The sequence below is a fragment of the Canis lupus genome, chromosome 9 (assembly GCF_048164855.1).
Source record: "Canis lupus baileyi chromosome 9, mCanLup2.hap1, whole genome shotgun sequence".
In the NCBI taxonomy this organism is placed as follows: Eukaryota; Metazoa; Chordata; class Mammalia; order Carnivora; family Canidae; genus Canis; species Canis lupus.
In genome coordinates, this window is record NC_132846.1 from 40,060,536 (window position 1) to 40,074,652 (window position 14,117).

Below are 14,117 nucleotides of genomic sequence, written 5' to 3' on the forward strand. Positions count from 1 at the left end.
TATCTGAAATAACATGCCGGTCCCCAAAGCCAATGGAATTGTTGCTCTTTGAGATCCATGTGTGAATATGAGAAAGACTTGTAGAAATTCTTCTTAGAAAGTGGGAGGGGGGATTCTCCTCCAGGTCCTCTTTCTAGTTCTCTCCTCTGTGATAGAAGATGTGCCCTTTGAGTAATCTCACTGAAATCTGTTCCCTTAACAAATGATCTTGTGTTTGAAATGAGAGCCAAGTATTACTATAGAATTCGTTTTTTAGAAGCCAGTAGGTTAGAGTTTTTGCTCAAATATAACATTTTTATGAAAACTCCCAAACTACATTCTGCCTTGTTGATACAACAGTAATAAGTTTTCCTGGGTATTTAGGACTTTGCAGAAGATTTTTGCAGAAGATTGGGTAGGAATTTGGACCAGTAGAATTCTCAGGTCAGGAACAACCTCTCTTCCCTATCCACAGGTCTGATGTTTAAAAAACATCCAGAACCTAATGGAATGATCTTTACTCTTTTCTTCCAATGATTTCAGGAACCAAATCGAAACAATTAGGGAGAAATGAGTATTCTCATACTTCAAGCTGTGCTAGAAATTAGTGTCCTTCAGCCTGCATCTTTTTTCTTCATTGTAAAAATATTCTGACATGCAAAAACACTTCCAACATAACAAATAATATGACAAATTGACATGAAACCATCACCCAGCTGCAAAGATAAAACATGGCAAATACAGCTCAGGTGCCCTGCATAGTCTCCAATGTAATTTCCTTCCTCAGAGGTACCCACAACCCTGAATAAGGTGTTTAATCATTCTCGTGCATTTCTTTATAGCTGCCCTATGTGTGTCTATAGCTCTCAATATTACTTTTATTTTTCAACTTCATATAAGCAGTGCCATTATTACATACTAAAATCATACTTACATTCCTACATTTTCTTCTTCTTGTAGTTTTCAAGTTTTGCCTTGTACATTTACATCTTTATTCATTTAAGAATTGATTTTTCATATGTTTTAAGGTAAAGATCCAATTTGTAATTTACTCATAATGGCTAATCATATGGATGATCATTGTCCTAGTGCTCATAGTCCAGTGTCAAATATCAGGTTTCCATATATATGTGATTTTTGTCTTGGAGCTTTATTTTGTTGGTTTGCTTATCTCAACCTGTATATCAAATTATCTTGATGACTGTGCTTTTTTATAACAAATCTTCATTTCAGGTGTGATGTGTACTCATACTTGTTCTCTCACATTAGTATGGATGTCTTTTTGACACTACTGAAAATACTTTTTCTGATTATATTTTCTATTTATCATTGGTGCCTAGAAATGATAATTTTCAGTAGATATATTCAAATTCAATAATCTTGCTAAACTCTCTTGTTAATTCCAATACTTTGTTCTATACAATCTTTTAGGTGTCTATGTAGAAAGTCACCATCTGTGAAAAATTACTCTTTGTTTTCTTCCTTTTTTATTTTATTTTATTTTTTTTTTAATTTTAATTTATTTATGATAGTCACAGAGAGAGAGAGAGAGAGAGGCAGAGAGAGGCAGAGAGACATAGGCAGAGGGAGAAGCAGGCTCCATGCCGGGAGCCCGACGTGGGATTCGATCCCGGGTCTCCAGGATTGCGCCCTGGGCCAAAGGCAGGCGCCAAACTGCTGCGCCACCCAGGGATCCCCTTCCTTTTTTATTCTATACTTTTTTTTTCTGTTCTTTCTATACTAGTTAGTACTGCCAGAACATTTTTGAGTAGAAAAAATTTTTTTTAAGATTTATGTATTTATTCATGAGAGACACAGAGAGAGGCAGAGACATAGGCAAAGGAAGAAGCAGGCTCCATGTGGGGAGCCTGATGCGGGTCTCAATCCCAGGACCCTGGGATCACAACCTAAGCCAAAGGCAAACATTCAACCACTGAGCCACCAAGGTACCCGAGTAGAATTAATGGCTGTCTCCTTCATGTCATTCCTGATTTGAAAGAGAATAATTCTGACATTTCACCATTAATTATGGTATTTGCTGTGATGAAATTATGAGGTTAAGAAAATTCCTACTAATCCCTAATTTTCAACATTAATGATCTCTATTGCTTTAGGTGTAGATCGAGATTTCAGGGACAGATGAGAGAATTTGGAGTCATATTCTCAGTTGATACATAGAGTTTCCTCCCAAAGAGTCTAGAAACAAACGTAGAATGTGAACTGTAAACTCCTACAAAGGCATAATATTTCCCAAGTATCACACTCTTCAGTTTCCACTAGGATCCTTTCAACCTCGATAGCCTTGGCCTTCTCTCAGTGGAAAAATCATGAAGAGAGACCAAGAGCATTGAGTTCATTGATCCCATGACCATATTCCACAAAGAACTCAAGTAACCTAAAGCCTGTCTTAGGAGAGTGTTGATCATGCCCAGATCACTTGGGAGAGACACACCAAATACTTGACCAGTCCGAGTTTTACTTTCCTCCTCAGAAGATTACATTCTCATTACATCTAAGTTGACATATTGAATAGCACTTCATTACATACTAGCTTTTAACTATTATGAAAACTGATATAGGGGGCATCTGTGTTTATAAGACTTGTCAAATGATTGAGTTGGGGGACAGTTTTATCTTTAAAATAATTTTTGGTAAGTAATACTGTCACAGGGTTCAAAATTCAGAAAGTGCAAAAGGCATGCAAATCCTTCCTCCCATTGGTTCCTCTCCACAGAAGCAATCAATGTTACCAATTTATTGTGTATTCTTCCAAAGATATTCTATGCATATACAGGCCAATATTTTAATATATTTATACACACACACAGTCATTTTTTGGCCCTGTTTTCACCCAAATTGTAAGGTAGAAAAATGGGACTTGACAACCCCCCTGGTAGTTGAATCCACAGGCAAAGTCTTTAATGCTGCCATGCTGTGTCCAAGTCCAAAGACTGCACCTTCACTTCATGTCGTCAAAACAACTAAGTTTTATATCCTGGGTTATATGAACAATGAGAATCTTATAGGCAATATTGACAGTTTATCTGGTTAAATTAAGAAGAGGTAACTTATCTGACTGGCATGTTCTTTTGTAATTATGATTTGGTAGCAAATCTGGAATATTTTAATTTAAAGACAAAAGCATGATTTTTTAAATGTTTATACAAATAGTTATCAGCATTCATATACTTCCACAGTAGACCTTGCTCTGTATATTCTTTGATTGCTTGCTTTTTTCACTTTATGAACATTTTAAAGCTCTTGAGACATGTCCAGACCTGGCTTTCCTTTCAATCCTACATTTCTGTATCTGAGGACTTAAGTACACCAGGCATCATGGCAGCTGCTGAGCAATGCATTGGTGAGCAATGTTATAGTGGCTCTGGCCAGTAATGGAGCTAACAGTGTAGACTACTGGAGAGACATGTATTAACCAAAGAGTCTCACTTTTGCATATGTGTGTGTGTGTGAATAATTGTAAGCATGATGAGTGTTAGATGGGAAATGGACAGAGGGCTGTGAGAGCATGAAACAAGGGTCCCAACTTGTCTGATAACTCTGAGAAGGAATTATCTTTGTGTCTGAGATCTCAACATGTAAGTATGAATTAATGAAATACATTTGTGGAAGCATTTGATGGAGGAGTGGGTAGCTTTTCAACTAAATAATTAAAGAAATACAGATTTAAATAATAACTAAGCATTATATATATATATTAAAATTGTCTGAAAAAATATATATAACTTGACACCAAAAAGATTATGGTGAAAGATAGTTATTCCTCTTAGAATGCAATTTGGCGATATTTATTAAGAATCATAAAAATGTCCAGGGGCGCCTGGGTGGCTCAGTCGGTTAAGCATCTGCCTTTAGCTCAGGTCACAATCTCAGGACCAGGACTGTGGGATCCAGCCCCGCATTGGGTTCTTTGCTCAGCAAGAACCCTTTCCCTCTGCCTCTGCCTGCCACTCCCCCTGCTTGTACTCTCTCTCTCTTTCTGTCAAATAAATAATTAAAATCGTTTTTAAAAAAAAATATAAAAATGTCCATATTCAAAAGTTCTCCACCTGTTAATTATCTTTTCAGTTGTAGGAGGAAACCAAGTATCCAAACCAAATCAATTTAAACCTGGTTGTGGAAAACAAAAACAGGCCTCCCTACTGTGCAGGCATCTGATCCTGAGCTTGTGAGCAGGGCCTTGGACAGGCTGAGCTTCCTGTCCTCCAGACTGGGGAGTGCTGCATGAAGCTCAATGGCCTTGGATCTCTAGTTTGTTTGTTTGTTTGTTTGTTTGTTTGTTTGTTTGTTTGTTTTAAAATATTTTATTTATTTATTCATGAGAGACACAGAGGGCAGAAGGGGAAGCAGGCTCCCTGTGGGGAGTCCGATGCAGGACTTGATCCCAGGACCCCAGGATCATGCCCTGAGCCAAAGGCAGACACTCAACCACTGAGCCACCCAGGCGTCCCACGGTCTCTAGTTTTAAGTCCGTGAGTGGCACACCTCCACCTGTGAGCCATCCCCTTTCTATTCTGTAGCTAGTGAAAGTGTTCCACACAGGATCCGCTCTCATCCACTTTACCAGAATCGTGAGAGTAGAAACTAGGTAACAAGAGTTTAAAGTGATGATATTTATCCTGATAAAGGTATTTCTGAATCTCCATGTAACCTTAAAAGAAGAATTCTCTGGGCCATTTTATTAAATGTAAATTTGTGAGCAAGTTATGTAATCATGCCAACGTAGCTTTTAGAACTCTGAAAATCAATCAGAAGTAACACGCTTTTATTGTTGCCACCCCTCAGACTTCTGATGTAAGTGAAAGTCTCTCTTCTTTCTGTTGCAATAGACAGGTACGAACAGAGATCCTTAAAACATGCCAAAGAACGAAGAATTGTGAGCACAAAAAAAATCTGCAGGACTCTTGAGTACTCGTTTGGGCTGTTTCCTTTTACCTTCCCGGTTGTAAAAGCAGTTTTCTTAAGTCCTAGAAATCAAAAAGTTTAAATTTGACACATTTTTTAAAATAATTGTTTCCACAACCAGAGATTTCCTGCTAACCAAGTTCTGCCAGTTTCTAGGGAAGAATTTATTTACTTTTAAATTTTTAATTCATTCTTTTTGAAGCTTAACCAAAAGAATCCCCTTTGAACAGAAGCTGCCGTTTTGATGGCCACGGTAGCAACAATGCATTTCCTAAATTCTTTTTTTAAGATGGAAAATCACACTTTAGACAACATTTCTGTAACGTAGTTTCAGAGTTAAAAGTGTGTGTGATTGTCACTAGACTCCAAAAATAATTTCTTCTCCATAAAGATAAAGGCCTATATGATTTTAAAACAGAACTAACTTTAGAAAAATCTGAACTACCTGAGGAAATAAAAACAAAGGTGGAAAAGAGTTTTCTTTTGAGAAAAAGGTGGTGAAAACCCGGCCAACCCCAACCGCAGGAGCAGCCTCTGCCTTAGGCTGTTTCTCATTGGGAGGCCCCGCCCCCTTCGCTGGCCTCCCCTCCCCCAGAGTCCAATCAAAGGATTAGCCTACAGGTTTGGAAACAACAGCAGCTAGAGTGGAAATGATTTTCCCCCCTCCCTTCTTGTGTTTCAATGCAGGAACTAGAGAAGTCTTTGGGCAACTGGACTCAGAACTTGAAAGAACTTCACACTATGAAGACCCACTTAACCCAGCACATTCTTGTGGAGGATGTGTTGGTTTTGGAGGAGCAAACAGAGCATTTGCACAGACAATGGGAGGACCTCTGCTTAAGAGTAAGTCAGTTAACTGCAGGGCACGGCTGTTCTGGAGTTTATTGAAATGTCTCCTAAGGCCAGACAAAGTAGAAAGGGGCTTAATTTCATTGAACCGGAGGCCCTTTTCAGTTGGAGCCCAGGCCGGCTGCTGTTCCTTTAGAAGGCAGCAACACGCTTTAACAGATTGGCCCCTTTGTTTCTCCCATGCTTAGTGCTGGTACTTTGTACATTTTCAATAAGCTTTTTAAAAACTTACCTTAAATCGGGGGAGGCGGGAGCAGTGGGTGGGGGGCGATTCCGAACAGCTGTGAGCACTCTGCTCTGTCTTGTGTAGATGACAAGTACTCATCGGGATATTAGAATGAGGACTTCAGCATGGAGGTCTCGCCCGGCCTTAGGGCAGTATCTCTGCAGTATCTCTCTAACCCCAGCAAACAGCCGGAGTCTTACTTAGTGCCCCAGACAGGGGTATTTTATCTGAGAACTCTACGATCACGTGCCATCCAAGGTGTCTTTCCAGTAGCTGCTTTTCAAAACTCAAAATTATCAACAGCTTCACTTAGCATCTCAGTGGATTACTTCTACTTTTTAAAAATTAGATCCTGATTACAGAATGATGCAGTACCTGTTTGTGACGGATGGAACTAAAGGGTTCAAATAGATCTTTGTTTTAAGAACGTGTCATTCTAAGAAAAATAAACTCCTTAATCTCATTTTTGTGAATTAAGAATGGATTTAAAAGTTGAAATTTTTTAAAAGTTGAAATCCAGACATTTTTGAGTGCATTTTAATTAAGTAAAATAATTTTTCCTTCTTGGTTTTAGTATTTAATATTCATAACGGACTGTAATTTTAAATGCCCTCTTAGAATTTTTATTCATATTTCACATAAAAAAACTTAGAGTATGTGCAAAGTATCCTAAAAGGAAGGTGGAAGCAGAGACTGGGGCCCAGATGTTCCTAATCATTACCATTAGGAAACCAATCAGAATGACGCTGTGCAAAATGCCAGGCTTTTAAAAGCTAAGATAAATAGATGCCCTCAGAAATGGAAACACAAAACTTGTTTTTTTAGGGATCGTTCTTTGAGCCTTCTCAACACATTTGGCTGAATGGATGTACAAGCGTTAGGTGTTTTTGCCTCTGAAAAGATCACTGATTTTGTTGTACATAGGAGGAAAGTCTTGGGAGTTTGCATCTTACTTTTCCCATCTGTAATGTAGGGTGTTAAAACTTTATTAAAACTCTTTTTACTCTAAGATTCTAAAGATTTTTAAGAGCTGAGAATACTTTTGTAATTTAGGAAGGCTGTTTTGCATTCTTAAAGTTTCTGTTTAAGTTGTACATTTGAACCCTTTATGAAAGGAAGAGCCTTTGTAGAAGTCGATTTGCTGATACATAATGGAGTAGGAGTGTTTAGTGTCAGCCTGCTAACTACAAACTAGTATTTGGTTCCATTTCCATAGTTTCCATCCAAAGCCATAGTGCATAATGGGAAGGTTAGATAAGTGATATGCATTTGCTTTTTATTTTCTTTTGCTTTATTTTTGAAATCTACCACTAAAATATTGAAATAACTTCAATTTTGCAGTCTATTTGCATTACAAAGGTTAGATTTATGTTGTGATCTAGGTTTTGTAGTTTTTAAGTTAAATAGGCAGGACATTAGTCTTAAATAGGAATAAGGACTTGATCATTTTTAAACTAGTAAAAAGATTTCGGTCATAAAAATGTAAATGAGCATGTAGCAAGCCATCAATAAATGTACGTAGAAAGAACAGGGATCAGAAGAAATTTGGATGGTGTTCAGTGAATGTATCGAAACTTTCCTGTTTCTAATTTTTAATATAACCTGGTAATAATAGATACACACTATATAAAACCGAATTCTTTTGGTCAATTGCACTTCAGACACAATCTTTATTGCTTTTTGTGGCATCTATCAAAGGTGTAACTATTGATGTTGAACTCTAGGTGTGAGGTAAACAGTAAATTTAAGTCTGTAAGGTTACTGATGAAAATGAAAGAAATTCATAGTCTTTTTAATGGGGGGAAGGGAAAGGAAATGCTTTCCTTCCTGCCTATAGTCTGCTGCCAAACGTATTTGCATTTCCAGGTGGCCATACGCAAACAGGAGATTGAAGACAGACTCAATTCATGGATTGTGTTCAATGAAAAAAATAAAGAGTTGTGCGCATGGCTGGTGCAGATGGAAAACAAAGTTCTGCAGACGGCAGATATTAGTATTGAAGAAATGATCGAAAAGTTGCAGAAGGTAAGTAGGAGTACCCTGATGGCTGCAGTTACGACTACCATGGAGTTCTCCGCCCTCACTCACAGGTCCAGGGTGGCATAATATTATAGGTGTGTTGCTAATAACATTGCAGAAATAGGAAGGGACTTTCTCACTATCTTTATTCCTTCTCCAAGAAAAGCTGGTAAGTGAGGATTCCAGAGTGATGCGAAGTGTGGGACCATTCGAGGGGGGCACGGCACTTGCTGTGCCTTCTCTCTGAAAGTCTGGCCAGAACAGAGACTCTCCTCAGCTTAAGCATCACTTCACAACCCCAGTGAATTTTGGCTTCTACTGGTTGTTTGGAGCTCTCCTCGCCAAGGGGGAGATGCCAACAGCAACAGAGGCTTATAGTGCTGAGATGTCTACCAAGCACGGCAGGGAAGGGCAGAAAGCTCATTCCTGGTGCCGTCATCCAAAACGGTACTCAGTTGCCTCGGGAAAGTGCTTAGTGATATTAGGCCAATTTAATTATACTCTGTTGTTCTCCTTGACCAAGTAGGTTAGATTAGAACAAATCTGGGAGGAGAAACCAGGGCTACTGAATTAAGGGCACCTGAGTGGCTCAGTCAGTTAAGAATCCGACTCTTTTTTTTTTTTTTAAGATTTTATTTATTTATTCATAAGAAAGGCAGATACATAGGCAGAGGGAGAAGCAGGCTCCCTGCAGGGAGCCCAATGCAGGACTCAATCCCAAGACCCCAGGATCATGACCTGAGCCAAAGGCAGGTGCTCAACCACAGAGCCACCCAGGCATCCAGAATCCAACTCTCAATTTCAGCTCAGGTCTTGGTTGATCTCAGGATTGGGACTTACTTAAAAAAAAAAAAAAAAAAAAAAAAAAAAGGTAACTACTGCCTTACATATTACACATGTGCCAAGTGGGCATTGTTTGACTTTTTAGCTACTCGCTGAGGAGTTGCATTAACAGGTATAAGAAATTTTTGATATATATATTTTTTAATTTCAAGAGGCAGCTGTATGCTTGTGACTTGGTGAAGAAATGAATTTTCAGAAGTAACTGAGACTTTATGTTTTGGTGCCTTTGCCAGGACTGCATGGAAGAAATAAACTTGTTTAGTGAAAACAAGTTACAATTAAAACAGATGGGTGACCAGTTGATCAAGGCCAGCAACAAAACAAGAGCAGCTGAGATCGAGGACAAGCTGAGCAAAGTCAATGACCGCTGGCAGCATCTTTTTGATGTCATTGGATCAAGGTGAGAAATGCTTACTAGTTATTCTGATTACCCAGGTAATCAATCAGGTCTAGACAGGTCTTCACAGGTCTAGACAATGAGATCAGTCTTCCTCAAAGGCAGTGCAGCAGTTTTATTAGCTTGGAGAGAAAGGCAAAATTTGGTAAAAATGAGTAGAAATTCTTATTTTAACATTTTAGGAAGATTATATTTTAGTATATCCCACTTTAGTATTTTTTTTCTTTAGCTTAAAATTTCATACAAAGTTAGGTTTAAAATGAGAGCTGGACGTTTAATTTGAGAAGAGATCCTCGAGGAGGTATTATTTAGAAATTTTAACTCTACTTTAGGATTTGCATATCCCCCAGATAAAATCATGCCTGCCTGTTCCTTCTTGTATGTGGCAAATCCAAGTAGGTCAGGAACACGGGCTTGATTTCTAGATGCTGGTCTGCCGGTCCCTGGCTGCCCCCACTGCAGGGGTTTGGCACATTCAAGGCAGGGGTCCTCCACAAGTGTGTGCTCAGCATGCCAGGCCCCACTGGGCATCTGGTCCTAAGATGTGAACTTAGGAGGCATGTCTGTGGCCACAAATCAAAGCTAAATTCTCTAGTGCAACCTTATCAGAAGTAAGACAGGTAATTTTATCTCCCCTTATGAATTAATGAAGATGATGCCACCCAAACTTTTAAGTGTCTTTTGTCTTGAGATTCTCTCTCCAAAGACAGACCCTGACCAAAGTGTTTTTCACGTGCAACCTGTCTTACAAAAAAATGGTCACTCAGGTCCAGGACCGCTCATGCAGCTTTATATTTACACTGGCTAAGGAAGTCACATAACAGTGCTTAGATGTTTTGAACACACATACAAAGCAAAATATATAAAGAGAACCTGTCAGGAGAATGAAGAATTAGTGAGTAATGAAAATAAGATAGTCTTAATAATTTGGCATTTATTTCCTTGACCTCTTTGTTACTGTAAACCATAAGTGAACCTGATTCAATCAGCAGGGGCACCAGGCTAAGTGTTATGAGAAATTACAGACAGGAAGTAAGATGAGTGAGTTATGTTAATGGGAGCAGCTGTAAAGCCAAGTGGTTTGAGAGCTCAGAGCTCATCTTCCTGGAGTTGGGGTGGGGATTAGGAGGAGCCTTATGGAAGAGGGGTGTTACCAGATGGTCCTGAGTAAGAGGTTGCAATCCTTGAATGTTACTGGTGGCAGATAGATGTATGTTTATGTGAACAAAAAGATACAGAAATGGGGTGCCTAGGTGGCTCTGTCGGTTAAGCATCTGCCTTTGGCTCAGGTCATGATCTCAGGGTCCTGGGATAGATCTCTCTGCTCTACGGAGAGTCTGCTTCTCACTCTGCCCCTTGCCCTGCTCACTCACGCTCTCTCTCTCTCTCTCTTTCTCTCTCTCTCTCAAATAAGTAAAAAATTTTTTAAAAAATAGGTACAGAGCTAGAGCAGCATGGAAGTCATTCAGGAAAGGACAAGAAGCTCCATTGATTCAGATACAGGAGATGAAGCTAGGGAGGTAGGTTGGGGCTGAGGCTTAGAAGACCTTTAGTCTGGCCTCATAAATAAAGTCTGAATCATTCATGGTTCTTTAGCAGTTGAAGGCCTGCTAAAGACAAATATTAGGGTGATTTGGCTGGCAGCATAGCAAGGCTGAATTCAACTTTATACCAGTTGAAAAAACTCTATAGAAATCCATGACAGTAAGCCAAATAAGGATCAAGAGCGCAGGTTTTGAGCATGTCCTGACTCTCCCACCTACTTATGGTAGAAACTTAAGTAGTACCTAACCTTTCTAAGTTTGTTTCCAAATCTGCTAAAAGCACCTAACAGCATTGCTTACATTAGAAGCTGATGTGAGGATGAATGGTGTGTGTCTCACATGCAGCACAGGACCAGAACGTAGGAGCCAGCATTTACTGAGTGGCTATTCTCACTGTTTTCCCCTATTAAGACTCTAAGACAAAGTTCCATGTTTGCTGAATGGGAGAAGATTCCCTTGATTGTGTCTAATACTGAGCAGTCTTTCCTCCATGAGAGTAGCATCTATTCCTATCTTATTTCCAGTGTTTAGAGGAGCACCTGGGTGGCTCAGTGGTTGAGCGTCTGCCTTCGGCTCAGGTTATGATCCCGGGGTCCTGGGATCCAGTCCCACATCAGTCTCTCTGCAGGGAGCCTGCTTCTCCCTCTGCTTATGTCTGTGCCTTTCTCTCTGGCTCTCTCATGAATAAATAAATAAAATCTTAAGGGGAAGAAAAAAAAAAAAAAAACAGTGCCTCAGATACTTGTTGAAAATGAACATTCCAGTGCCTAAGAATGTGATCATTTCTGTTGGGTAAATTGTGTCTAGTACATCTTTGTTGACATTGACTTTATGTCCTAAGTCTTCTTGGGCACCTGGCACTAATGGAGGATATGATGACATCAGACCTGTTTATGGATCATTCAGGAACAAGGTCTACATTACTCTTCCTGAAGACTAGAGTGACAGTATTCTTAATCGTTCATGCTTTGGTTATATAACTTTGGAGTTTAATAGGCTGTTTGCTTTCTTCCCTTCTCTCTGGCTGCCTGTCTTCATTCCAATTCCTTGGTGAGAAAGAGATAAAACAGCAAGTGAAATTTCATTAGTCTTCTTAGAAGGAGCAATTGGCAAAGTAAGTTGAAATAATAGCAAATATATTGGCTTCCAGCTGTTCCTTGACCATGTGGTTTTTATGTATCATTTTACTTAATCTCGATTATATTTCTGAAAGGTAGATACCATTACCTCAGTTTATAGGTAAGGAGACTGAGACACTGAAGTAACTCGCCCACAGTTACATAGCCAGCACGTGAGGCAACCAAGATTTCCACTCACAATTGTGTTCCCTTAATGAGTAGAACATAATGAGAGCCTAATCCCTTCAAAACTGAAGGACTGGGAATGGAGTAATTTCTCTTATCTTAAAGCAAAGACCAGGTGAGACAAATGGCTGAGAGCCTAAGTTGAGTTTGCTCTTCAGGTGAATTTGTGGGTTGAGGCAGCAAGCTGGGACCTGTCATAAATCAGCCTTGTATAGAATTAGTTCCTTGTTTGATCTCTGACACTGATTTCGTGCTGGGTCTCACACAAAGGCATCATTGGGGAAGGGGGTTGGGGGCACAGGCTGCAGAATTTAGATTTGAGCAGCGCCAAGCAGAACCTGTAGTCCTGTAGGACGTACTAATGGCCTCATTTGCTCAGAATTCTGGGCACCATTTAACCTTTTCCATACTGCTCACAGTATTCTGGTGCTTCAGCGCTATAGCAGGGGCAATATTTCATCAGTAAGATTTGGAGAGGGACCCTACATAGGTACCCAGCCTCACAACTTCAAGATTTTAAATATATGCAGTTAACTTCAAAGTTTAAAATGGTGTTTATAAGTCAGTGACCTCGGGATTCCTGGGTGGCTCAGCGATTGAGCATCTGCCTTTGGCTCAGGGCCTGATCGCAGATTCCCAGGATCGAGTCCCACATCAGGCTCCTTCCATAGAGCCTGCTTCTCCTCCCTCTGTCTGTATCTCTGCCTCTCTTTCTGTGTCTCTCACAAATGAATAAATAAAATCTTAAAAAAAAAAAAGTCTATGACCTTGGTAAGTCAGGTTTAATTCACTGAAAAAAACAAATGGTTTTTTAAGGCCTGTTGTTTTGGGTATGTTCTCAGCAAAATGGAGGTAAATTTCAAAAGACTTGGTAAAACATTGAGATGAGGTTACCTAAAAACATTAAATTTCTGACCATTCAAGTAGCAGGCTTCCTTATGGGATGGATAGGGGAGGAAGGAAACGAGTGTTGTTTGTTTTGGAAGTGCCAGGTTCCTTGAGTAAATCATTTCATTCTTGCAACAGTCCTGCAAGGTCAGTATCCTTCATTTTACTGAGAGGCACATATACAGGTCAGAGAGGGCTAATAATTGGCCCAAAGGGTGGAGATAAAAACCAGGGTCTGTCTATGCTGCACTATGCATCAAAAGAGCACTTGGCCTCTTTGAGACCTGGCTTTTAAAGGTAGCTTATTGGAATTTTTCTAAAATGGTAGAACCCCATGTGGAATTTACTGTCTAGAGCAATGGTTCTCAAACCTAAATGTGCATCAGAATTCCTAGAGGCCTCATGAAAATGTGGTTGCTGGACCCTACCCTCAGAGCTTCTGATTCCATAGATCTGGGGTGGGGCCAAGAATGAGCATTTCCAACAAGTGCCTGGGTATTGTCAGTGGTGCTGGTCTAGGGAACGAAGAGCTAGAGTGAGCACAGGGTGCGGTGACACAACGCTGCACCGAGTCGGGAACCCTCACCTGCCACCTACTAGAAAGAGCCCTGTGACCTCTGTGAGCCTCAGTCTCCTTGTTTATAAACTATGCATTAGACTATGAATGAGAAAGCAGCAGGACAGCTGTGGGTCCGTACATACCCGTGCACCACAAACTGCTGGCACAGTTACTGTGGCCATATGACCACAGAGGAGGAGAAAGCAAGCTCACACCCAAGCCACTGTTGTTTCTCTATTTGTGAAGTGTTCTTCAGCTTCCATAAAATCACTGAAGTGGAGAACCTGAAGGATACATCTCCCGAAATAACCAACTCATCAGAGGAAGGTGCAGGGGAGGCCTAAGTGTCTCAGTGCTAATTTCCTCATATAAGGTTGCATAGGCCCTGGTGTAGACCTCAGAATTCACAGAACTGGTTCTCCATTCAGGCGGCTGCAGAGCTTTGAGCAATCCTTGTGGGCCCTTGGGCAGCTTTTCTTATATTTGTGACATCTAAACTCTGATACAACATGCTTTTCACTTCATTCAACAGAAAGGCCTTTTGGTTTTTTGGTTTTGTTTTTAAGATTTTATTTATTTTAGGGAT

The 14,117-nt window shown here is 40.0% G+C and overlaps 1 protein-coding gene across 6 annotated transcripts in view; it reads left to right on the forward strand.

The window, feature by feature from the left end:
* The window catches only part of SYNE2 (spectrin repeat containing nuclear envelope protein 2), a 320,078-nt gene that overhangs the window by 272,459 nt on the left and 33,502 nt on the right, over positions 1-14,117 (forward strand). For all 6 annotated transcript variants that reach the window (XM_072838881.1, XM_072838882.1, XM_072838883.1 and 3 more), the window contains 3 exons: positions 5,590-5,745; positions 7,844-8,002; positions 9,073-9,239. In XM_072838881.1, the coding sequence (XP_072694982.1) occupies positions 5,590-5,745; positions 7,844-8,002; positions 9,073-9,239 (482 nt within the window). The remainder of the gene's footprint in view (positions 1-5,589; positions 5,746-7,843; positions 8,003-9,072; positions 9,240-14,117) is intronic.